General features: G+C 28.3%; 1 protein-coding gene across 5 annotated transcripts in view; it reads right to left on the bottom strand.

Moving 5' to 3' along the window:
* shi (dynamin-1 shibire) overlaps positions 1 to 24,973 on the bottom strand; it is a 219,921-nt gene that overhangs the window by 53,604 nt on the left and 141,344 nt on the right. For 4 of the 5 annotated variants that reach the window (XM_075372149.1, XM_075372153.1, XM_075372152.1 and 1 more), the window contains 3 exons: positions 7,551 to 7,757; positions 6,630 to 6,808; positions 1,423 to 1,644 (listed from right to left, as the gene is read on the bottom strand). In XM_075372149.1, the coding sequence (XP_075228264.1) occupies positions 1,423 to 1,644; positions 6,630 to 6,808; positions 7,551 to 7,757 (608 nt within the window). The remainder of the gene's footprint in view (positions 1 to 1,422; positions 1,645 to 6,629; positions 6,809 to 7,550; positions 7,758 to 24,973) is intronic. The other variant, XM_075372150.1, reaches the window with a different exon arrangement.

Raw genomic sequence — 24,973 nt, 5'->3', positions numbered from 1 at the left:
TGCCAAGCAATAAAAAAATATTTCACATTAAGAGCTCTTTGACTTTTTAACACGGTTTTTATCATTAAATAATCTTACATCAAATTTTTTTACCTATACCCATTTCCTAAATGGCATATCTTCTACATCTATTTTAAATAATATATTGCATGTAATCATCTAATGACAGATACATGACATCTGTATTATCTATTCCCTTGATTAACTATTTGTTTTATCTCACTTTTAGCAAATCATCCATTTATCTTTCTTACTGAGGTATTACATAAATATTTCTTATCCGAGAATAAGTACTGCAAACATTCCTACCATCAATTACTTCTTTCTACCAACTCTAAAAGTTTTCTAACGCAATTCAGATATATTGACTGGTTTTTTAAAAATTATACTCTTTCTTAACACAATTACTGTTGTGTTGTGATTGACACAGCTATTAATATTTACCAGTCAGAATTTTGAAAATCTACTTAAGACATTTCATTTACTTCATGAAATTTCAAGTATCATTATTATCTATTCAACATACAAAATCAACAAACATTTTGATTTTGAGTAAATTTCAAAAGAAAATTTACAAGGGTAAAACATTACAAGGAGAAATATTTAAAAAAAAAATCAACAAATCTCCAGTTAAAATATTATACAGCTAATATTTCATCATATTTGTAGCCATGCAAATAAGAAAGCGCTTACCTCTGCCAAATGACACCTTCATGTCATCAGAAAAACCTACCATAATATGATTAAAAAGGAACTTGATTTAAAATTAAGAGCACTACTAACATTCTTTACTATCTTTACATTATAGTGGCCTAATATGTAAACTCCTTCACTGAAATGAACAAGTTTCACTCATACTCCACTCTTTATTACCTTAATAAAGAGTGTTAAAATGTTTTAATATTTAAACACCATTTCTAACAAGGTAGCATTTCACATAAGGTTTACGATTAAATATAATTTTTCACTCCCTTATCTTCCTTCCCTCATATATGCCTGTTGCAACCTTCTTTAAAAAAAATGAACAGAATTTAATTTTGAATTCACATATATCTTTTAATTATTTCTCAATTTAATCAGTATTCTAATTTTCCAATTATGCTTTAACTATATGAGTACTTTCAGTCCTCAGCAAAGAAATAATTTTCTAAAATTTAAAAAAAAAATTTCCCATTAACAAGATTTATTTTTATATTCACTCCAAAATCCAGTATCTAATTTTATCTAGTTTCCTAATAAAATTTTAATGTTGTTTTATTTTTTAAATATTGAACATAGTTGTAATAATTTTTACATTCCTTTTGACCCTTCTAAATATAAGAAACTGTTTTGATATAATTCAAAAGTAATTAATAAATAAAATAATGTTAATTTGGAGCATGCTAATAAAATTTAAAAAAATAATAGGCAAACAAAACTTACGATGGTATAAGTGGTGGTGGAAGACCAGATCCCTGTGGCCTACCAGGGAGTGATGGAGGCATCCTCTGTCCTTGTTCTGGGCCAGGCCGTGATGGAATGGCTGGTGCCGGTCGCCCTGTCGCAGGAGGTGGAGGCGGTGCTCTTGAACCTCCCAATGATCCACCCATGCCTGCTTGCATCGGCATCCCTCTCCTAGGACCCCCAGGGGAAGGTGGTGACAATCTTTATATAAAAAAATTAAAACATAATATGTATATATTACATTGTATATATCTACAATCAGACCCGTGTATACAGCACGTCCATGTATCAATATTCTATATGCGCTGAAGTCTTTCTTTACCTGAAAATCATTACCTAGAAAAAAAGTGTTTCTACATAGAAAAGAATTTCATACAGCAAAAATATTTTCAAGACAAATTCGGATTTTGTCCCATCAATAACAAAACTGAGAAAAGTGGATTATAATGAACTGAAAAGTTGACAGAAAAAAATGACAAAATGGAAATTAAAGCCTATTAAAATTTCATGAACAGCAAAAGGCAATCAGATATAAATATTGTAACAGTAATTATGATTACATGAAGATACATAATAATGATAATTATGATTACATTTAAATGAAAATAGTTTCTGCAAATTAGCATTCTTTTTTCAGAACCATCGAATTCAGTATAGGGAGGTCTGGCTGCATACAAGTGCGAATATAATTATATACTTTTAATATTCATATAAGGTAAATAGAAAACCATCAGCCACCAAGAAACTTTTTCTAATTGCACTTAGGATGTTCAAATAGAAACATTTTTTAAAAATAAGGTTTTTATTAATAAAGAATGAAAAATAATTAGATAATTCTTAATTCATTAAAATAAATAGTCCTAAAAAAAAGAGAAGGATTTTTAAAATGTTTATCCCAGAATATTTCAGGAAAAAACCAAAAACTGCAAACCTATATAACTAAACTAATATAAAATTATATAACAAGGGTCAAATATAAACCACTTTTGTCTTTAACACTCGTGTAAGAACACTGTTGAGCTGGCATGGTTTCTCTGTTCAGTAGCATTATGTCAGAGCAAGATGTTCTACTGTCAGTTGTGCAAGTATTATTGTGAACTTTTTTAAGAATGAGCATCAGACTAAATTTTTGACAAGACTGTGTGTGCAGTTTGGGGATATTATGTTGTCACACTCTTGAGTCTATAACTGGGTCAACAAATTTAAAAGGAGGACATGGAACGGTGGAAAACAAGTTACAATAGTTGTTCAAAGACAAGTGTGACGAATGACAACATTCGATCAATCTGTGATCTCACTGAAGTTATAGGAGTGAAGGGTTTATCCTGTAAAGCTGAAAACATACCCATCAGCTAAAAGTCTTCACAACTGTCTTTCGGTATAGAAAAACCAAACTGCTTGTTAATTTTCTCCATGAACATCCCAATGTGAATGCTGCACACTATTGCCAAAGTGAAAGCGGCATATGGGAACAAGAGGCACTTTCAGCCAATTAGATATGTGATTCTACTTCACAATTTATTCTGAGTGCCATAAGCAGTCAGAATAAATTGGACAAAATTTACAGGGAAATCTTCCCAGTATAGCCCAGATTAATCCTCTTCATATTTCTTTTTGTTTTTGCCATTGATGGAGGGACTAGTAGGACATCGACTCCACAGCAACAAAAAAGTCTGTATGCAACTGGCTTGCTCAAACTTTTTATAAAGAAGAGATTCACAAGCACTTCATATATTGTGAAATAGTTTACAACTTCATGGAGACTACTTAATAAAGCATAGTGCATGTTTATATTTTTTATCTATACTAATATGTGTTAAAAACAAAAGTGTTGTTTATATTTGACTGGCCTTTGTACAACTGCAAATGATTAAGATACAGTAGTAAACTATGAAAGTATTATTATTGTTAAAACTGGATATAAGAGCAGGAATGCTTAATCTATCTGCTAAATACAAAATCTAGTATTTAATTCTTTAATATGAATGTACCAATAAAATATTATCAAATAATTATCTGGTAAAACATAATTACTAACATAATAAATGCTTGTATAAATCTCAAATGATTTTCATTTGTATTTTTATAATCATCAATTTCTTTAAAATCAGTAAATAGGAATTCTTTCCTGTACTACTGTTGCATACTCAAAAAGTTTGAAAAATCCAATAGATATAGTAATAAATAGAGAACAGCAATATTATTAACATTGCTGAGCCCCAAAATACTACTGTAATTATTGATGTGGTTTATAACAACAGATAACCAACCCAAAATGTATTTACTGATTAAAAAAAGTATATTTTTTGTGGAGCACCTTAAAATTTCACAATGTGCATTCAATGTATACTAGTAACATTCATCATACTTTTATCTTACAGCAAAGCAATATTTGCAGAATGGGAAAAGGCTAATTTTTCAGTGAAGTGTGTATAAAATTAAAAAAAATGAGATATTACAACTGAAAACTATAATAAAATTCATTCTGGGAAAGATGAGAGATTTCCTTATGTAAGCCTGAGCCGTACTTAAAATACCTGTTTATCAGAAAGAAAAGTAATTTGTTGCAGCATATACTTGAACTGAAATTATAAACAAGCAATGTGTTACTTATGCTCTGGATAAACATTTTTATCCCAGAAGGAATTAATTGTAGGCAGGAAGTGCATCAATAAATGAAAAAAATCTTAAGCAATATTTCCAGGTGTTTGTTTCTCATTTTGTGATTTCTCACTATGCATATGTTTCCTTTAAAACTGATGACCAATGGATCTCTACACTATAGACATGGGGACTTGCATTCTTATTATTTATGGATTGTGGATGAGGCAGCTCGGTCTATGATGCTGTTCGAAACTATTTTCAGTTCGGTTCTTGTACAAGAAACACACCTTAAAGCTGACTTACTTATCCCGTAGCGCTTGGCCCTCTAATCCCTCCTGAGACAGTAAAATCCCTACACTACATTATAATATTCTACAGATCAGGAAAAATATTATTATACAGTGGTTTATTGTTAAAGTGAGTGCGATTCTATTTTGGAATATTTCATGTTTTATTTTTTGGTCAAAGAGAATGGAAACAATAATTTAATTTTAAAACAATATTTATTTTTATTAAATGAATATTTAAATGCATAAGCTTAAAGCTTGTGCGTATATGAGATGGGTATTTTGCAGAAAATGAGAAATGCCAACCTGACAGATTTGAACCAAGAGACACTACTAAATACTCTGCTACAGAGTTTATTTTTTACTACTACTCTGCTGACCTCTGTACAAGAATACTAGTAAAGCACATTCACATAATACACCTTTTTTTAAGTAAAAAAAATTGATAAAATTTAAAAAACACATTTTCATCTAACTGTGGGAAGGGCATTTAGCATTAATCTGTGAGAAATTAGTTGAAAAACGAAATTATCATTTTAGAAATGTACATAGTAATAATGGGGTTCATTCTGGCAGGATTTTATTGTACATTCATACAAAAGAATTATTTAATTAGTGGTTATAATTTATAAAATTTAACTAACAATTTACATTCAGTTGTACTGATTTTACAAGACGGTTAAAAATAATAGTAAATATAAGACATAATACTGTTTTCAAATTCAACAGATGGTTAGACAATCTAAAAACAGACATCAGATTGTTTTTTCAAATATTAATGGGGAAACTAACACCATAGACAGTTCAATTATTAGTAACAGGGTGAATGATAATTGGCTACTTATTAAATCAGGTTATAATGAAGAGGACATTTATAATGCCAATGAAACCAGCTTGTTTTATAAATTAAACCCTGACAAAAAATTTATATTTAAACATGAAAAATGTGTTGGTGGGAAACAATCAAAGGGTCAGGCTAATGATTTTGTTATGCTCAAATTCAACTCGGAAAGAAAAATGGTTCCTGTCAATTACGTGTCTAATTCTAAAGCACGGATGACTTAATGATTTTTGAACAAGAAATTCATAAATGGGAATTGGAACTGCAAAAAAATAACAGAAAAATTTTATTATTAATCAATAATTGCACCGTTTATCCGTTACTACACTACTTAAAAACATAAATCTTGTGTTTTTACTGCCTAATATCACAGCAAAACTGCAGCCGATGGATCTGGGGGTTAATTTGCAGTTTTAAAGTTCATTACAGGTGGTTAATGCTTTTAAAAATTATTGAGAACATGCATGAAAAAAAAGAATTCCAAATGATGGTTTTAGAAGCTATCAGATTTATGAAGCAAGCTTGGTGTAAAGTTATCACAAGCTACAATTCGAAACAGTTTTAAAAAATTTGATCTCACTCCACGCCATATTTCGATAGAAGATTACCATGATGAAGACGATATACCACTCTCAGAATGGATTCAAACTCTTAACTTGACAAAAAAATCAGCCTTACAAGAATACTCAATAGATGACTAGAAATCTTTGTGTGGTGTTCGTTTGATACTTTCCTCAAGTTTTACTGCACACTTATTACCATTTTTTTTTGCTAATTCATTGAACACAAGCAGTTTTGGTTAAAAGCAAAACATACCCGCGTCTAAAAATTGTATTATATCTAAATCTTATTTGATACTCTATAATCCAGAACACATCGATATTTTATTTTAAAACAGCTTCTTCTTAGCTATACAGTGTATTTTTTTGACAGCATAAAAATTTACAGTTACAAGGTGGTAACTCAGAAGTACTGAGCATATTTGATCAGCACCTTGATCTCATTATAATCAAGTTTTACTGTAGTACCAAAACCAATTTATAATCTAATACAACACTAACTAATCTAAAAGAAGTGCTGTGGCCCCTTCAATCAGCTAAACAAAACTGAAATACTTTCATTCTCCTAGACGTTAATAAAAAATATAATTGCATATAAATATAATATGCAATTATAAAAATACAAATATTAAAGTTATAAAAATACAAAATATATAGTTTTAATATCATTACTTTCAGGAGGAAAAAAAATTGAAATAGCATCTCAAAAAAAAAATATATTAAATCAAACAAACAAATCTAAGTAATAATGAAAGTTACACACAAAAGCTCAGCTTTTCTCAAATCAACTGAAGAAAATATAAAGGTAAATTTTTTAAGAATGTAATCAACATAATTTTTTTATATCTGTTAATTATTTATAATAAACTAATAATAAAAACGAATTTCACCTACCTTGGATTATCCATGCCAGATGCTAACCAATCATTTTTAACTGGTGGTGGTACTGGTGTGGATACTGTAGCCATTGATACATCGCCAATAATTCTAAGAGCTTCCTTACATGCATGGTACATTCTTAACATTTCCTCTCTCTTTAATGCTTCCTCAGGACTTTCCTCCATCATACTTGCCTGAAACAATAATTATAATAACAGATTCCATTATGATGATGGAAGTTGTAGGTAACAGATTCCTAAGCTAATATCTACAGATTCATCAAATCTGATTGAAAAGAGAAGTAACCTTTAGTGTAATCCAAGCCAGTATCAATTTTTAAAACTTCTTGGAAAAAATCCTTTCCAATACCTTCTATAATTAATTTTCTATTCTCACTTATAATTCCATGAATCTATTCAAAGCTTACTCCACGCAGAGGACAAAATTCAGGGAGCATGCAGCTCAGTTGTAGATCAGTATGCAAAATCTGATTAATGCTTGATACTATCTGTTCAAAGACTCTTAACCTGAATCAGTTACAACTACCAAATTCCTGAATCAGTTACCATTCTGTTTATTTCCAGTTGATTTCATTACATTAGTAACCTTGAAGTACAAATAACTATAATTGTAATTTATAATAACTGATTTTATAAAGAGGTTACATAATATTGTTAGCATACTCATTTAATTTTTTAAAGTTTTTATAATTTAAAACTGCTTTATAGCTCAATCCTTTCCTTAATTTTTCATTTTTACATTATAATCTCCATACAACAATGAATCCCCAGTTATACCTCTTACTTTTCATTCCCTTAAAATTCAATCAAAAATTAGAAAACCCTGGAAAAAATTCAAACCCTGTTTTATACACCCTTATGTACCCCGTATACAGAATTGTGTATATAAATGCATTTAGTACAATTAATAACTGACCTGATCCCCAGAAGCATACAGATGGGCAAGTAATTCACCATTAATAAAATCTTTTGCATTATTAATAATTAGAAGCATTATTGTCTTTGGTACAAGATCCCTCGTTGTTTTTGTCACTATTTTCATATATGAATCTACAAGGTTACGAATGGTCTCAACTTGCCGTTCAAGCATTGGATCCATTGATGATGTACCTTCTGAACCACCCTGCAATACACAAATAAAGTAAAAACAACCTGTAATTAACCTATTACACATTAAAATATCATGAAATACTGTACAGAAAACAAATATAAATTTAAAATCACTATATAACATATTTCTTCAAATACAATTAAGTTTAATGTGAATACAAAGACTGTTTACTACATACCAAAATGGCAAATAAAATATAAACAACCTTTCAAGTCATAACCTTTTAAGTCACTGACTTATATTACATTCTGTAAAAGATATTTATCTTATATGAACACAAATATTTGTTAGAGAGAATACTGTATTTAATTTTGGTCTTTCATTCAATTAATTTTAACTTTTCAATTTTGATAATTTTGGTATTTCATTCATTAAATACATTGTCCCATGTGAACATTGTGACATTTCTGTTATTGATATTTTGGGTTCTGACTAAGTCACATTGTGTTACAGACAGGTATATAATTCTGAAAATGAAATTTAGAAGTTGATGTGAATTTTCTGTAGGTTTTTCATTCATCAAAATTGCGGATCTGTTCTACAGATGTTATAATTTTTTAATAAAAAGTCTTACAATCACAAATCTGCAGCACATATAAATGATCTTATTTTTGTAGTGAATGTTTATCTGCACATTTTATAATTAAAATTTGTCAGCAAACCGTGAAGAATGGGTTTTATTTTTCCATGTTATATAAAATGAAGCAAAATTCCATTACTTCAATTCATATTGTACTGTTTGCACAGAATTACACATATATTTCACTTACACAGTAAACCCTGTTTCATAACAGAACTTGTAGAATGAACTTATTTGAACTGCACACAGCAATAAAAGTACATAAAAATCTTAGCTATGTCTATTTTTATAATCCCTGTTCATATTGAAGTGAAAAAAGGTGTGATTCACCTCTGTGGTGTATGTTCACAAATTTCTTGATACCTGTTGCAGCTATCGACTTGGTTCTTCCACAGAATTATTTGTCATATTCCCCTAAAGGTTTTGAACCATAAATCTAATAAACTTTTAAAATGTTTAATTTTATTATTCTTTTTAATTCTTTATTTCATTTTTTAAGTATTTATAAACATTTCTCTTGACAAAATGTAAACTTCTGGCATTTACTCAAACATGATCACTTAAATATCCAATCTCTTTTTGGAGAATTTTTTGTTTAATTTACATTCTTAGGTCATATTTTATCAAAACATTTCAAAGGATTAAAGGAATATTAAACCTAATTCCTTGTAAGTTTTTTCAACACCCTTGATGTTTCAACACCCTTCTAACAACACATATACTTAAACAAAGATACATTTTAGAAAAAATTAAGTAATGAAAATTGAGAATAGAATTTAAAATGACATGTCACAAGAAAATTTGCTTTATCAATTTTGAATGGAGGTTGCTTTCAACAACCTACACGAACCAGTTTGTGTGATTCACTTTAATGAGGATGTATTTCACAATGAAATGATAAAGCGAATGAAATTTGAAACACTTCTCACTGACGATTATGACCTTTCAGGTGGTAAGAATTGATTAAGTAAATGTATTTCAGTTTGACTTTAACCTTTTGATTTATTAATGTTATTATATCTTAGTTGGTTGGTTTGAGTCATTGGTAAATATAAAAGAAGACTTTTAAAAGTATCCTTTCTTTCTACCACTTTCACATCTGCTTTTAATAAAGCCTATAATCAACCCATTTCCAAGTTATGCACTGACAATATGCATTTATTAAATGGAATAAGGAAAACAGACTGACTTACAATTTTGAGTAACAGATTTATCAAAATAAATGAATAACAATAATTTCAGAGTTCATCACAATAAGAAAACATAACAACATTAACTAGATCACAGAAGGCATTTTAGTCTACCTTTTTTTTTTGATTGGTTTCATGCAATGAAAATAGGATTCCCTATCTAGTGCTTAATCTATCTAGTGTTTAGTCTACTATCTCTTAATTAAAAAAGAAACTATTAAGTTAATTAAAAAATAATAATAATAAGCATATTAAAAGTGCTAGATAGTTAAACAGAATTATCAAGTTTTATTTTCAATTACAAAATGTAAAAACCACTGAAGAAAATGTGCTATTTATTTATTAAACCTGAATAGAACAAAGTAAATATGTTACTCAAAATAAATTATACTAAAAATAATAAAACATGCTTTTCAAATTATATTTAATAATTAAATCTTAATCAGAAAAATGTATATAAAAAATGTAATAATAAAACGTTTATTAAATTAAAAAATAATGTAAATATAAAACATAAACACTGATAAGCAATAATTAACCTGTATCATGCAACGGTTGACCTGTTTAATATATCAATTGACATCTACTCAACTGTTACTTGAAAATTAAACATGAAATTATATTTTTATCTTTTAATAATAGATAATCTTAAATCTAATAGTAAATAAAAAGATCAAAACTTAAACTTTTAAATAAAATACTGTGTAAATATTAGAGTACATATTACACATTTGTACAAATTAAGCTTACAATGGCTCAGCAAAGAACAAAAACATAAAATAAGTTGAAGATTGAAGTATAAAAAATTGATCAAAATTGATGTAATCTGTAGAGATATATAGCAAAATAATGAACAGGAGCTTTGAAGCAACTAATTATTTCAAAAAAACATTCTAGAATACATAATTTGTTGTTCCTGGGGCAGGAAAACAAAGTATGGCCAAATTGACAACAAAACTAAACTTTTAATTAAATCCTATGTACATAAAACAAGAAAAAGAGTTTATATAAATTTTTATATACAGTGTATCATGGAGTTCTCCTCAGACATATAACCTATTCTACTCACGAAAATAATGGAAAAAGTTCATATAAACACACGTCCTAAAATGCTTCGTTTGTGTTACACCTAATGAAAGATTTCACTTGGATTTTAGCTACCCAAGTGAAATGAGGCTCTGTACTGAAATATTTTGGGCATATTAGTTAAGGGGCAGAATTAGTGATTTATTGTTTTTTGACCTGCAAAATCAAATAAAATAGGTCCTAAAACCTATCTGCAGTAAGGTTATAGAAATTGGAGTGAAAACCAATAAATCAGAGTTAAAAAAAATTCTGTTTTTTATGTTTGATGTACAATAACTTTGTTAAATGAATAATAAATGACATTTAAAAACATTTAAACAAAACATATACAGAATTTAATTCTGAAGAAAATTGCGTAAGTTAAGTTGAATAAAACAAAGAATGATTAGAAAAATTTGAATTTTATTTAGCAATAGTACAATAGACTAAAGTTCATTATGTATACAAGTTCATAAAAAATGTTAAAAAATGAGCCCACCATTTTCAACACATTCTCCGTTGAAAGTATAGAAAGAATATGATTTTCTGTTCATTTTTCATCTGTTTTGCTTCAATAAAAAATTGATTTTTAAAAGTTTCTATTTACTTTTTAATGGTTGTATTTACATTAATTTTCAGAATTAAATTCTCTACAAGTTTTATTACTTCCGCATTTATCAGTCATTTAACAAAGTTACTGTACTAAAAAATGCTTGTTCTTCAACAAGCAAGTTTTGTGTTTTACAATGGATATCATAAAAACCACTGAAGTTACAGACGGTTCTGGGACCATTTTTTATCCTATTTCCCAGCTCAAATTACACAATAAACCACCAACTTTACAACTTAATTTGGGTCCCAAAGATAGATAGAGCTTCATTTTATTAGAAGAGCTAAACTCCAGGTGAAATCTTTCGCTAGCTGTAACTTGAAAACAAAGCATTTCCAGATCTATGTTTATATGAATTTTTTTCATTATTTTCACTAGTAGAAAAGTTGTCCTGAAAGCTTCTCTGTCTCCTCATGGGACAACTGTATAATACAACATTTAGCATTTTAGAAGAATATACCACCACAAAACCTATAAATCTTAAATATAAATTTAGGTTATAAGTAACACAAAGATTCCAACCACAATTTATCAAAAACGGAATGCATATAAAAAAAAGAAAAGTTATTAAAGTGATGAGATTAGATAAGATTTTGAGGGTTTTACCCAGTACACACTTAACATGACAGTTTGGCTCTTGGTGTGACCCCCCCAGTTAGGAATCAGAGTACTTGGGTATTTTCAGAAGCAGAAAAATGAGAACTGTTTTTTCTGCAGCATGACATCAAAGATTGATCTATAATGACTATTGCTGTAACTCCGTTGTCAATCATCCAAGAAAGAATGAATTAAAAAAAGGGGTGATGATAAATCTACAGCACTGCCTCCGATTAAAAGTTTACCAAATGGATATAGGTATAAAAAGAGAATGATATGAAGATAAGTTTTCACTGTAGATTTTCAAATTATAAGTTCAGGGCTAGAAATTTCAACAAAAGTTAACATAAAAGAAAGCTCACAGATGAATCTGAAAAAGAAAATATTTAATGTATGAGAACAGACTTTATATAAAAACATAAAAGCCACTGGAAAATGATAACTATATTAAAGTTGATTAACAGTAAAATTATAAAAAACCACCAAAAAATAATGTGGCAGAAAACTGTGGCTGCAAACATTAGTATAAAAAATTTGATAGGATATATTCTGAAATTTCAAACAAAAAACATTACTATTAGTGTAATAAAAAAGCAAGAATTAAAATTATAAATTCAGCAGAGCAGGTATAACGACATATGGTTCTATATAAACTATAATACTTTATAATAGATTGAGCAAATGTAAAAGATGAGTTAGACGAAGATTAATTTAATTTAAGGAAAATATGAAAACACAAAAAGCAATTTTAGCCCTCAGTCTAATTTCAAAAATCTCACTGAATTTGAAAAAGAAAAATCTACGAACTTGACATTTATAGATATTTAAGATTAATAGCACTGAGAAGTAGACGAAGAATAAAGACATGCTGCATTGCAGAGAAGAATGCAGCAGCTGACTTGCTTTGCTTTTTAATTTGTATATAGAAGAAGAAATATGAACTAAGAAAAAAGAATAATTAGCAAAAGGTATAAAACCATTAGACAAAGAAAAAAACATGCATGCAGCATAGTTTAAACTAATATGTAAATATTTTACTACGGTTTACATTAATATCGGGTAAAAATTTTGTATATCTCCATGATAACTGGTCAGAGATTCTATAACTATTTACTGTATTGTTTATTGAAAACATCCATGCTCTCTCAGGTTGCTGAGTTGATATACTTTTAGGTAATTATCAATATGGATTCACTGAGGTGAAAGAAATTCAATTTCATCCACCGCTATGAATTTCAATTATTAAATGATCAATGCAAGACACAAAATTGAGGAAAAATAAAAGACTACAGGATTAAAAACTTCTTAGCCAAAAAAGGTTTGGGTCACAGTAGCAACATGAGAGCGAGAATTGTCATGAAAATAATTAATGCTGCAAAAAAACTTCCTGATTTCGGATATTTCGCTATAATCAAGTCTTCAGTTAACAAATCTTCCCACAAAATCCGGTCACATTTATTGACACCTTCTGGCACAAAAACTGTATTAAAAGAATGCCTTTATAACCTCAGGAAATCATTGCCATGTGCTTTCAATTTGAAAGTCTGTGAATTTTTTTGACATTTTGGTAGAACTAAGATGATGCCTTTCAAGTCACTGATACTTGATCTCTCAGATAAAACAAGTTATTCAGGCAAAGAAAGGGAGTATGTTGGGAATAAAAAGTGCAACTCATACGGTTACACAATCGTCACCCAAAGTTTTGCCATTAACTGCATGCTTCAAGTCTTTTGTGCCAAGTAATGGACATCATGATCAGTCTTTGTCATGGATGTTTTTTATCCATTATTAAACTTTTCACATTTTATTCACTACTGTTTCACCATACACCTGCTCTGATTGATAATAAATATCATCAACCGGTCTCTTTCTAAACATTCATACTTTGCAGTCTGCAAAATTTTAAAGTATAGTTCATTCTGATCATTTATAATATTTACAAAGATATTTATGAAGTTACATAATTCTTGGAACACTAAGAAAAAGGTTAGAAATATATTTAAGTTCACCAACTTTAAATTACAGGGAGAAAATTGCCTACACAACAACTATTTGCAAACTTAGTGAATTTTTATATCTAAATATTCTTGAAAAAAAGGCTTAGTGTAGTTTTTTAAATTACAGTGCTAAATCAAATACTATACTAACATAAAATCTGAATTATCAATTAACAATATATATTACACGGAAATATAAGAAAAAATAAATATATCTAAACAAAAAAACAGGATTAAGATACTAAAAAATATTATAATGAAAAGGAGAGTTTACGTTTACAACAATCAAATTTTTCATGTTTACTTATGATCTACAAATTTTTTCTACTGCTTCATGACCAAATAAACACTTAATAAGAAGGATTTGTATCACAGACTGGACAATTATCTTACCTTTCAATAATCACCATCATACAAAAGAAATAATTATATTTTACTGCAAAGTTTAAACAAGTTTACAAAAATCAATATATATATATTTTTGACAATTCAAATAATCCAGCAATATATTGATCACTGTGCTAATTAAATTGAAAAAAATAACAACTTATTCACCAAAACACAGTAACAAAAAACCTAAAAAAGGAAACTAATACCAATAGTAGACTTTCATGGGATCCCAGATCATCAGTCGGTACACAACTCTATAATTATATCACCAAATAACAAAAAAGAAATAAAAACATAAAATTTAGAAAACATAAACACTCTAACCACAATTTCAATAAATACAAAGAACTTACAGATAATTACATTGAAGAAAATAATTTTAAAGTGATAAAATACCTGACAAACAAATATTTAATTTATCATAATGAAATATTTGTAATAATTAAATTAGGTTATCACTCAAGATTATATCCATATACACCATCAAATAATACATAAAATAAATAATCCTATAAGAATTAATAGATTTTAAAACAGCAACTGCACATTTTATAGCAAAATAGCTAAAATTCTTGAAATAAAAATGAATCTTGAATATAAACATTGTGTAAAAATGGTTACAATCATAAATAAATGAAATTCTATTAAAGCTAATTATAACACTAAAATGGTAAGTTATATCATGAACACCAGTTGATAAAACAATAGAAGTAATAAAAAAATAATTTATAGGAAACCCCAGAATACACTAATGCATTGATCACCATCATAAAGACCATTCATCTTCAAAATTATTCTGAATATAAGAATAACTGTTATTCACAAACAGAAGAATAACCAATTGGATCGCTGACGTATGTAATTAGTCTGAGATTTTTATGCAAAATTTTGAAAGTATAAATTGAGTATCCTTATTGAGTACACACCAAATACTATTATGGATAAGACATTTAGATGATATTTTGGTCATATATAAATAATCCAGTTATAAATAACATTTTGTATTTATAATATTTATTGTCAATTGAAAAATACATGAACAATTTTAATCAACATGTTCCTCCTTGATGTAGCTAAAACAAACCTTGAGCACTAGCCGCAACTTCATATCATTATAACAGGTTGATAAATTAAAGAACTAATTAAAAATACAATATTTAACTAAATAAAAATACATGATTTTTTTAACATAATAAAAAAACATAAAAAAATTTTAATTGAAAAATTAAGTTAAATAAAATAGACTAAAATAAAAAATACATAGAACCAGAATGTAAAATTATTTAAATTTACATTGAAATCAAATAAAATAAAATACAATAAATTCTTAATCTAAAAAATAAGAAAAAACATTTCATAATGTAGAAATAAAAAAAAAAATAAATATGACAAGAAATAGTCATAAGATAAGATGACTACCCATGTGTATTTAGTACTATTTAGTACTATGTATTATGTATGTAGCAGTATTTAGTACTATGGATTTATACATCCTCAGCATTCACTTAAACATTCACAGTTTTATATACGTAGATTTTTTAATGTTAAGTAGTATATCAATTTATTTTGTTGTCTGGCTATTCATTATAATAATATGTTAAATTTACTTTTATTAGTATGGATTATTTTTGTCTTTCAATTTGATAATTTAAAACTGTGTTTCACCCATTCATCTACTTCTTTTATTAGATTACTATTTATTATTTGGATGCTAAAATGATTCGGGACTTTTAGAAAATATACTACGAGTAATACGAAAACTGATGTTTGCAAACAGTTAATTCTGAAAAGAATGCAGTAAAGTAATTTGTTCCTGCTGAATGAGTATTGTACGGTGCATTTTTAAATTCAAAATCATTTATATATATTTGTTTATGTGTAGTATTACTTTTTTAACATATATTTGTCTCAAAGCAGATACTTTAAATTTTTCAAATAAGCATGTACCAGGGATATAATCTTCGTCTACCGAGAGCTACTCTAATTAAATATTTCTGGAGCATAAATATTTTATTAAGATGGGTATCATATATTCCTCTCCATATATTGATTTCATATTGAAAAATTTAATGAGCATATACAAAATATACGATTCTTATAATTTCAAGATCTTTAATTTTGTTTACTTTGTAAAAAGTATGAATAAAGTATTTTAGTTTTGATGTTAAATACTGTACATGGAGATTCCACTTCATATGATTGTCCAATGTTATTCCGAGATATTTTATTGACTTCGTCTCTTGACTGACAACAGCAGTTACTGTTTATCGATTCGCTATTATTTACTGAACATGTATATAGTTTTAGTTGAAATACACATGGGGGTTTGCCGGTTTTAGTAAGTGAGAATGAACATAGTGATAATTTTAAATAAACTTAATAATTATAATGAAAATTTACATGCGGAATGTTAAAGAATAGAAAAATATAATTTTAAGATATTGAAATTGAAACAAACATAAACAAAATTTTAGAAACATCAGTTTACAGAAAACCTACAGTGAATTGTTATTACACTACATGTAAATTCTCATTTCCCCATGGTCACAAAAAATTAATACATATAAAAAACTGATTTTTAGAGCTATACATTGTAAAAAAAAAAAATATATATATAGATGAAATAAAACAAATAGCAATACTTAATAGCTTGATAAGATTATAGGAAAAGTACATAAAAAACAGAATATAAAATGCCATGACAGTTTTAAAAAATTACAAGAAAATAACACAGTGATTAAAAATAGTTTTTTCTTAGAATACAATTATACAAATAAAATAAAAGAAAAGATTACTAATGTATATGATAAAAGTAAATGTAAAATGCATATAAACCAAATTACAGCATTATAAAATATTTAAGCAATAACAATAATAAAAATGATGGAGAATACTTAAGGGCAATATATAAAATCTATATTGGTAAACTAACACATCTTTCAAAAATGAGTTTATGGAACATTACAATGCTTACAGAAATAGTAAGAAGGTGTGTTTAACGTGGCTGACCATTTGTTGCAATATAGGTGTAGTATTTTACTGACTTTAAAAATAATTTAGAAATCTTGTAATAAAAAATGAATATGCTTGAAAATTATTATATTTAAAAAAGTTTAAACAAAAGTATGAAATGATGAACTGGCAGATTGTATGAGATGATGTTTTAATTAAAGATATAGTGGGTTATAGTAGTTGACAACAATGTTTACAAGTGTAGATGTGTGACATTTTAAATTTACATTATACCAGTTAATGGCAGCGAAGTTGAGTAGTTATTACAAATGTTTTGGTTAGAGCATTTACATTTTCTAAATTTTTAGGTTGTTATTTCTTTTTTGTTATTTGGTGATGTAATTATACAGTTGTGATGATATGAGATCCCATGAAAGTCAACTATTAGTATTAGTTTTTTTTAGGTTTTCTGTAACTGTCTTTTGGTGGTAAAGCTGTTATTTTTTGAATATACATCACACCGCTGCTAATTCTTTTAAATACAATGATACCATAAAAAGTACTCATAGAGTACATAGTACAAGATAACTTCATTAATTCTCACTATTACCTATTTCTTATTAATAATAAATTTTATTAAATGAATTTCACACATACATATGAAAGGTTATCTCTAAAGTAAAGACCGTTTCATTGTCAAAACATTTATACTGTAAACGTCATAAATATTTTTTATTTTTCTTAAACTACAAACTTATACTACTTCTCTATATAATTTCCCATGAATTAAGACATTTACTGTAGTAATACACCAGTTTCAATATACCCTCATCGTATTTTCCTGCCGCCAGTCAATTTAGCAATTGATTAAAAGCACTTTTAATTTCATCATCACCCACGAATTGCTTACTACTCAAAAATTCTTTCAATTTCCCAAACAAATGGTAATCATAAGGATCTAAGTCCAAAATTAAAATTTTATGGCCAAAATGTGATTGTAAATGTTCAACCACATGTTCTCAGAAAATCACGTGTTGGGGTCCAACACATGATTTTGCAGGTCGCAACATGTGAACGTGCATTATTGTTCAACAGGGCGATGCATTGGTCAGCCGCCCATGTTACTGATTTTGAATGGCATGCCATAACTGACGTAGAATTTCGCAGTAGGCTTCTGCATTTATAGTCGTTTCACATGGCGTGAAATCAATCAGCAGTATGCCAAACTGATACCAGAAGACTGTGGCCGTCAGTTTGTGTCCAAATGGGTGTAGCTTGACTTTGTTGGCCTAGTTGGTGATTGAGGATGACGCTTTCGCTTGACTGCCATTTTCTGTTTGGCATGTAATACAAAATCCATGTTTCACTGCCAGTAACAATTGCATTAAGGAACTCATCACTTTTTCTGTGCAGCGCATAAAAAATTCCAAAGCAGATCCCATTCAGATTTTTTGTGACATTCCGTTAAGACATGCGGCACTCAACGTGCACAAACCTTTTTGAAACCTAAATAGTCATGAACAATGCGACCAATAACAGTTCTCGAAACATCAGGAAAAAAAGGGCCAGGTCGGAAATTGTTTAGTGATTATCTTTTCTGATTTTATCATCGACACATTTCAACAAGACCTCAGTGATTTTCAGATGTTCTTCATCATGCACATTAATTCTGCTATTTCTAAACCTTTCACGCCATTTTTGGAATTTCTTTCTTTCATTAAATTATCATTGTACACAGCAACCAACTGCCTATGAATTTCAGCCGGCTTAACGTTTTGATGGTTTAAAAAACAAGTAACCCTGTATTTCACAGTCAGAGGCAACATTGATTTTCCTATTTATTTTATAACATAACTCACACGTAATCAAAAATACTACAACGTGACAACTTACAAACAACAATGCAGTATGTACATTACTAGCATGCCCAAACTCCTTAAGTTTGCTAACCTTAAGGAGAGAAATTTCCCATTGGTCTTTATTTTAGAGGTACCCCTCTATATACACACAAGTATATATATATATATATATGCAGAACCCAAAATACAAGTAAGATCTGTCCTATGAACAAAAAATTAATTTTTACTACTCAGTTTACAGGATTTCATTGTTTGCAACTGGAAAAGTCTACAATCCACTTATCCAGTACTTCCATTTATCTATTTGTGGTGATGTGCGATCCAAATGATATAACTTAAAACGATATACAAAATACAGAATTATTATTATTCTTCATGTTATTAAACAACATTTTTCTAGAAATTCTTTCATTTTAATATAGTGAACCATAAATTAAAATATTATTACATAATCTACTGATTGTATCATACACGACAGTTTAAACATTAAACTTCTTAATATTAAGTTTAATTATATTAAAATGTTTAATTAATTATAAATATAGGTAAAAAAAAAATACAGTGCATATGCACATGCTGTCCATACATGCAAATGCACATACAAAATTAAAAATGATGTTTGACTAATGTTTTTAATAAAATAAATAAATAATAAGAATGAAAATAAAACATCAGTGCATAAATTTAATTCTTGTTTGTGTTTAATTGAAATTTTTCAAGTTAAATAACCAAAAAACAATAAAAAAAAATATTAATTTTTTTTTATTAAACTTCTCAGTTTAAGCCCAAACATCTAAAATAAATTTTGAAGAAAATAATAATTAAACATAACAATCATGCTAAAGTAAATCAGAATATAAAACAATAATATATAAACAATTGAAAAAATTAATAATCAATTAATTAATGGTAAACCATTAATAGATGAGACTGCACATTTTTTTTTTATTAAATGGTTTCTTTTGTTGGATAATTAATATACAATTTAAAGTTATAACTTGTTCATTCCTGCTCAATATAATCTGGTATGTGTAAAAGTTGGATGTTTATGAGCAAATAAGACACTTCTAGCAAATGAATTTTCAGATAATGCTAAAAAAGAGACTTAGCAATTAAACTGGATGTATTCCGCTCACCAGAATTTATTACTGCAATTAAATTTGCTATTTTTAGAAACTTATAGGTCATTAACAAACAAGGAAGAATCTAAATAAATTGAAAGGCTGGACAATCAAAGGAAGTAAAAAGATTTGTACTGCATTATAATTTTTATCATGAATAAAAATAATAATAATAATAATAATAATAATAATAATAATAATGATCTGACAACCAAACACAATACTGATAAGATGATTCATTATGTTTCTTTTTATAGAGACTAACAGTTAAACTTGAAAATTATAAAAAGTCATTGGGCAAAAATTTCAAAAGTATGCAAAATGAAAATTGTAACCAGCATTATTTAATTCAGTAATCGATACAAGTAATTCATAGAGAATAAAATGAATAAAAACTATTATTACAATTAATTAAGAACACAGTAATTGATCTCTAGGCTGACTAGTGATAATAAGACTAAATTACTTCAATAATACAGACATTCAATTTTAATAAATGTCTTTACGCTTCCATACAGGTCAGCGAATCCTACCTTGCCACAGACACAATTCAATCAATTTAGATGATGTCGGTTAGTCATCTGTCTCTCCAGTAGCTTTCATTAAAATAAACAAAAGTTTGCAATACATTTATAAAGATCAATAACAGTTTAAGATGGATGGATGGATAAAGTGAGGAATGAAGAAGTAATGAACTAGATTAAATAGGGAAAAACTCTTATGTGGGAAGTACACAAAAGAAAAGGTAACTGGCCTGGACATGTGGTTACAAAAAAAGGAATCTTGACAATTGCAACAGAAAAGTCAACTGCATCAGAAAGAAAAGAAGAAGAAGAAGGATGAATTTAATAGAGGAGGTGTATATCGGAGACTAAACAGAGATAAAGTAGAAGGCTTACAACAGAAATGGATGGAGACAACAGTGGTATAAAAGACCTGCCACCAAGCAGATCAAATGATGATGATTACAAGAGTGTGAAAAGATTCAGAGTGAACATTTGATTCATTTAGCCCTAATGAATTTACTAAAAAGTATCAGAATGTCTATCATACGAGGTCTGTTCAGAAAATAACCGAACATTTTTAATTATGCACCAATGGAGATATTTAGTGATGTGCAATTGGCAGCATTGTGTTCCAAATAACCTCCTCTGTAATCACATATTCTTGGGATTGTTGTTATCTTCTTTAGTTTTCGTGTTATTGTTATTTGAGTGCAATGTGTTTAAGTGTTAGCAGCAATTTTTACAATGTGCAATTTTTTTGATTGAACATTTGCCTCAATGTCATAGTCGTAAACCCAGCTTTCATCTCCTGTTATGATCCTTTGCATGAATGTTTCATCGTCATTGGCTTGTTGAAGAAGTTACCAATAAACGTCCACTTGATGTTCTTTCTGCTGTTTGAAGGAACAAGCTTTGCTGCAACTCTATGCGTGTTCAATCTTTCAGTCAAAATATCATGGCTTGATCCAACTCTTCTGCAAGTTCTCTGAGAATCAATCAGCAATTTGTACATACAGATTGTTGACTTTCTGAACATGGGTGTCATCAGTTGAAGTCGAAGGACTTCCTGGTTGATGGTCATCTTCAGTTGACTGACAACCAATTTTAAATCAAGAAAACCATTCATAGCATTATGTAGGACCAAGAACATCATCTCTATAAGCTTGTTTAACAAGTTGAAACATTTCTATGAAAGTTTTTCCCAGTTTAACTTTATGTTGTATCATTGCTCCTGAAAATTACTATTAACACTTAAACAAGCTGCACTCAAGTAACAATAACATGAAAACTAAACAAGATATCAACAATCCAAGAACATGTGGTTACAAAGAAGGTTATGCGCAAGACAATGCTGCCAACCGCATGTCACTAAATAACTCTGTTGGGGCGTAATTAAACATTTTCGGTTATTTCCTGAAGACACCTGAAATATATTACATATATGCTGCATATTTATAATGTGAGCATTTTCCTTTATAGAACTAACATTTATAAAACTAAGCTTTTTATTAGTTACTATAAAGAGAATATTTCAGTAAATGATTGAATATATATATGATATGTATCATATTTCTTACATGATTGAAATATAATGCTGATAAATATCAGACAAGATATAAAAATTAAATTCAATAAAAAATTAATTTTTGCTTAGATTTTTGCTTACATTACATTTATCACTGCAGCATATTAATAAGCAGCTACATAATTAGTTTTAGAAGTTGTTTATCCTAAATAGGAAAACACAGTTTTTAGTAGCAGAGTATAAAATCTATAAATACCAATTAATTTCTTTTCACTCATCTTTTTTTTTTTTGTGATCTACACAGAGTACTTTCACAAAAGTTCTTTGCTTGAAAAAATAAAGAATATAGCCCATCAAGTTACTGAAAGTGATAATAAGTACAAATACTTGGGAACTATATAATTAATGGCAGGGTAGAATGTATGGAGGAATTGAAAACAAGAATAGTAATTGTTTGTAATTCTTTCTTAAATATAAAACAGTTTTTTAAATAAGCAGTTATCAACCTTAAACAGTGCTTGTTAAGAAATCATGCTTTCTCTATGTTATTGTATAGCATGCAGACTGCTAACCTGATTAAAATTTTGAAGATTGGTGAATGTGAGTTATGGTTGTATAAATGAATACTTTGAATATAACATGATATGATCAAAGATGAAGAGGTTTTAGATAAACTTCACAAAGAAAAAGAATTGGTCACTGAACTTAAAGCAAGGAAACAGCAACATTTACGTCATGTTATGAGATGATAACAATACTAAATATTACAATAAACTATTCAGGGCAAAATAGTAAGAAAATGGGGTGTAAGCAGAAGACGGATATCATGGCTTCAGGATTTGAGGGAATGGCTTAACTGTTCATTAAGGAACCTTTATAGAGCCACAATTAATAAATTTCTAATAGTCAACTCGATCTATGACCTTAGAAAGAAGATGACACCTTAAGAAAGAAAAGGATATTATTATTTCGGTACTTAAATCTAATCGTGAATTTTGAATAATTTAACTTAAATTTATTACTCCCTTAACCATTCTTCATATTAAAATTTTACTTGTTCATTAATCAAACAGGAAGTACACTGATCAGGGAAGATAAATACACATTTTCTAGTCTAAAAAACTTAAATTTTAGATATCAACAGTAATAAATTTAAATCAGTTACACTGGTGAAACATATTACAAAACAGTAATGAAAAAATAAACACTGCGATCCACTAAGTGATCCACATAACACTATGCCTTTTTCTTTCTTTCTTTTTCCTGTTTAGCCTCCGGTAACTACCGTTTAGATAATACTTCAGAAGATGAATGAGGATGATATGTATGAGTGGAAATGAAGTGTAGTCTTGTACATTCTCAGTTCGACCAATCCTGAGATGTGTGGTTAATTGAAACCCAACCACCAAAGAACACCGGTATCCACGATCTAGCATTCAAATCCATGTAAAAATAACTGGCTTTACTAGGACCTGAACGCTGGAGCTCTTGGCTTCCAAATCATTTGATTTGGGAAGACACGTTCATCACTAGACCAACCCGGTGGGTTACATCACACTATACCTAAATAATAAATAATCTCACATCTGAGACAAGACACTGACCAATTAAATATAATCATTTGAAAACATCACTTTAACCTTAAGAAAAATAGTTACAAGAGAAGTTAATGAAAGTGTTTTAAGGTATGCAGACATACAATAGACAGCTACATCTATGTAGAGTATCACTTGAAGAGGGATAACTAGATTTAAGCTTGGGTTGTATAGCAGCAAGAAATAGGTATAATAATATCAGTCCCTTATGATACAAAACACATTCAATCGATCAGGCAATCACAATTATAAGAAAATTGTAATTTTCTTATCACATTTATAAAAATTATTCAGTCATATTGAAAAAAAGCTATTTTATACAGGACAACTACATTTACAATTTTTTAAACAGACATACTTTGTGTGTAAAAGTATGTCTGTTTAAAAAATCATCATAACACAATATACTTGTATCTGACAGAAATGTAATTTACATAAAGTAATTGCAAGTAAAACATATAATGTTTTCAAAAAAATGTTTATTTTAGTTCTATTAATAATTAAATTTCAATATTATACATATGGAATAACAGCAATAAGCCTTGGCAACAGAAAAATCAATAAGCGATGGCGCTTTTCAACTAGTAACAATCGTCAAATTCTTCACCTTTGAACAATTCCCTTCCCTACTCAAATTTCAAATTCTTGTACAATTCTACAATATTAAATTTTTTTTTCGATTACACTTTTGTTTTCCTTCTTACTTAATATTATTAATTTTTATTAAATTTTCATTGCTTCTTTATTTAATTTTTTTTAAAATATATTTCGAAGATAACCTAGATAAAACCTTTTCAGTTTTTTACAGCATATTTTGCAATATTTGAGAATGTTGCAAAATAGATAGACATTTTTTAATAAAATCAACAGATAATTTGTAACTTTTGTAAACAAGAAATCATAAGATAAATACAAGGATCATTCACAAAGTTCAAGGCATAACACCGAGATGGTACAAGTACAACCAAATAATTGATATTTGCCAAGCATAATTCTTTACACTGCATGGTATGAAGTTTCACATGCATGTGTTTGGTTGCTTGTTTGTGGCAATCAAGTAAAGCAAAACGTTTTGACATTTTATGAAAATTAAATTTGAGCTTTTATAGTCCTTTTTTTTTAAAGGTTTAACCCTGACAGACATACAAAAAGAGATAAGATTCCACTTTAAGCAATTCTTCCCCTTCATTTTTGATGGTAAAATTGTGGGTTGTTTAATTTAAACACAGTCGTATCCATTC

This window comes from Lycorma delicatula, chromosome 7 (genome assembly GCF_047948215.1).
Source record: "Lycorma delicatula isolate Av1 chromosome 7, ASM4794821v1, whole genome shotgun sequence".
NCBI classification, from domain to species: domain Eukaryota; kingdom Metazoa; phylum Arthropoda; class Insecta; order Hemiptera; family Fulgoridae; genus Lycorma; species Lycorma delicatula.
Note: the sequence above shows the minus strand (reverse complement) of the source record. Positions and strands in the feature narration are given on the sequence as shown.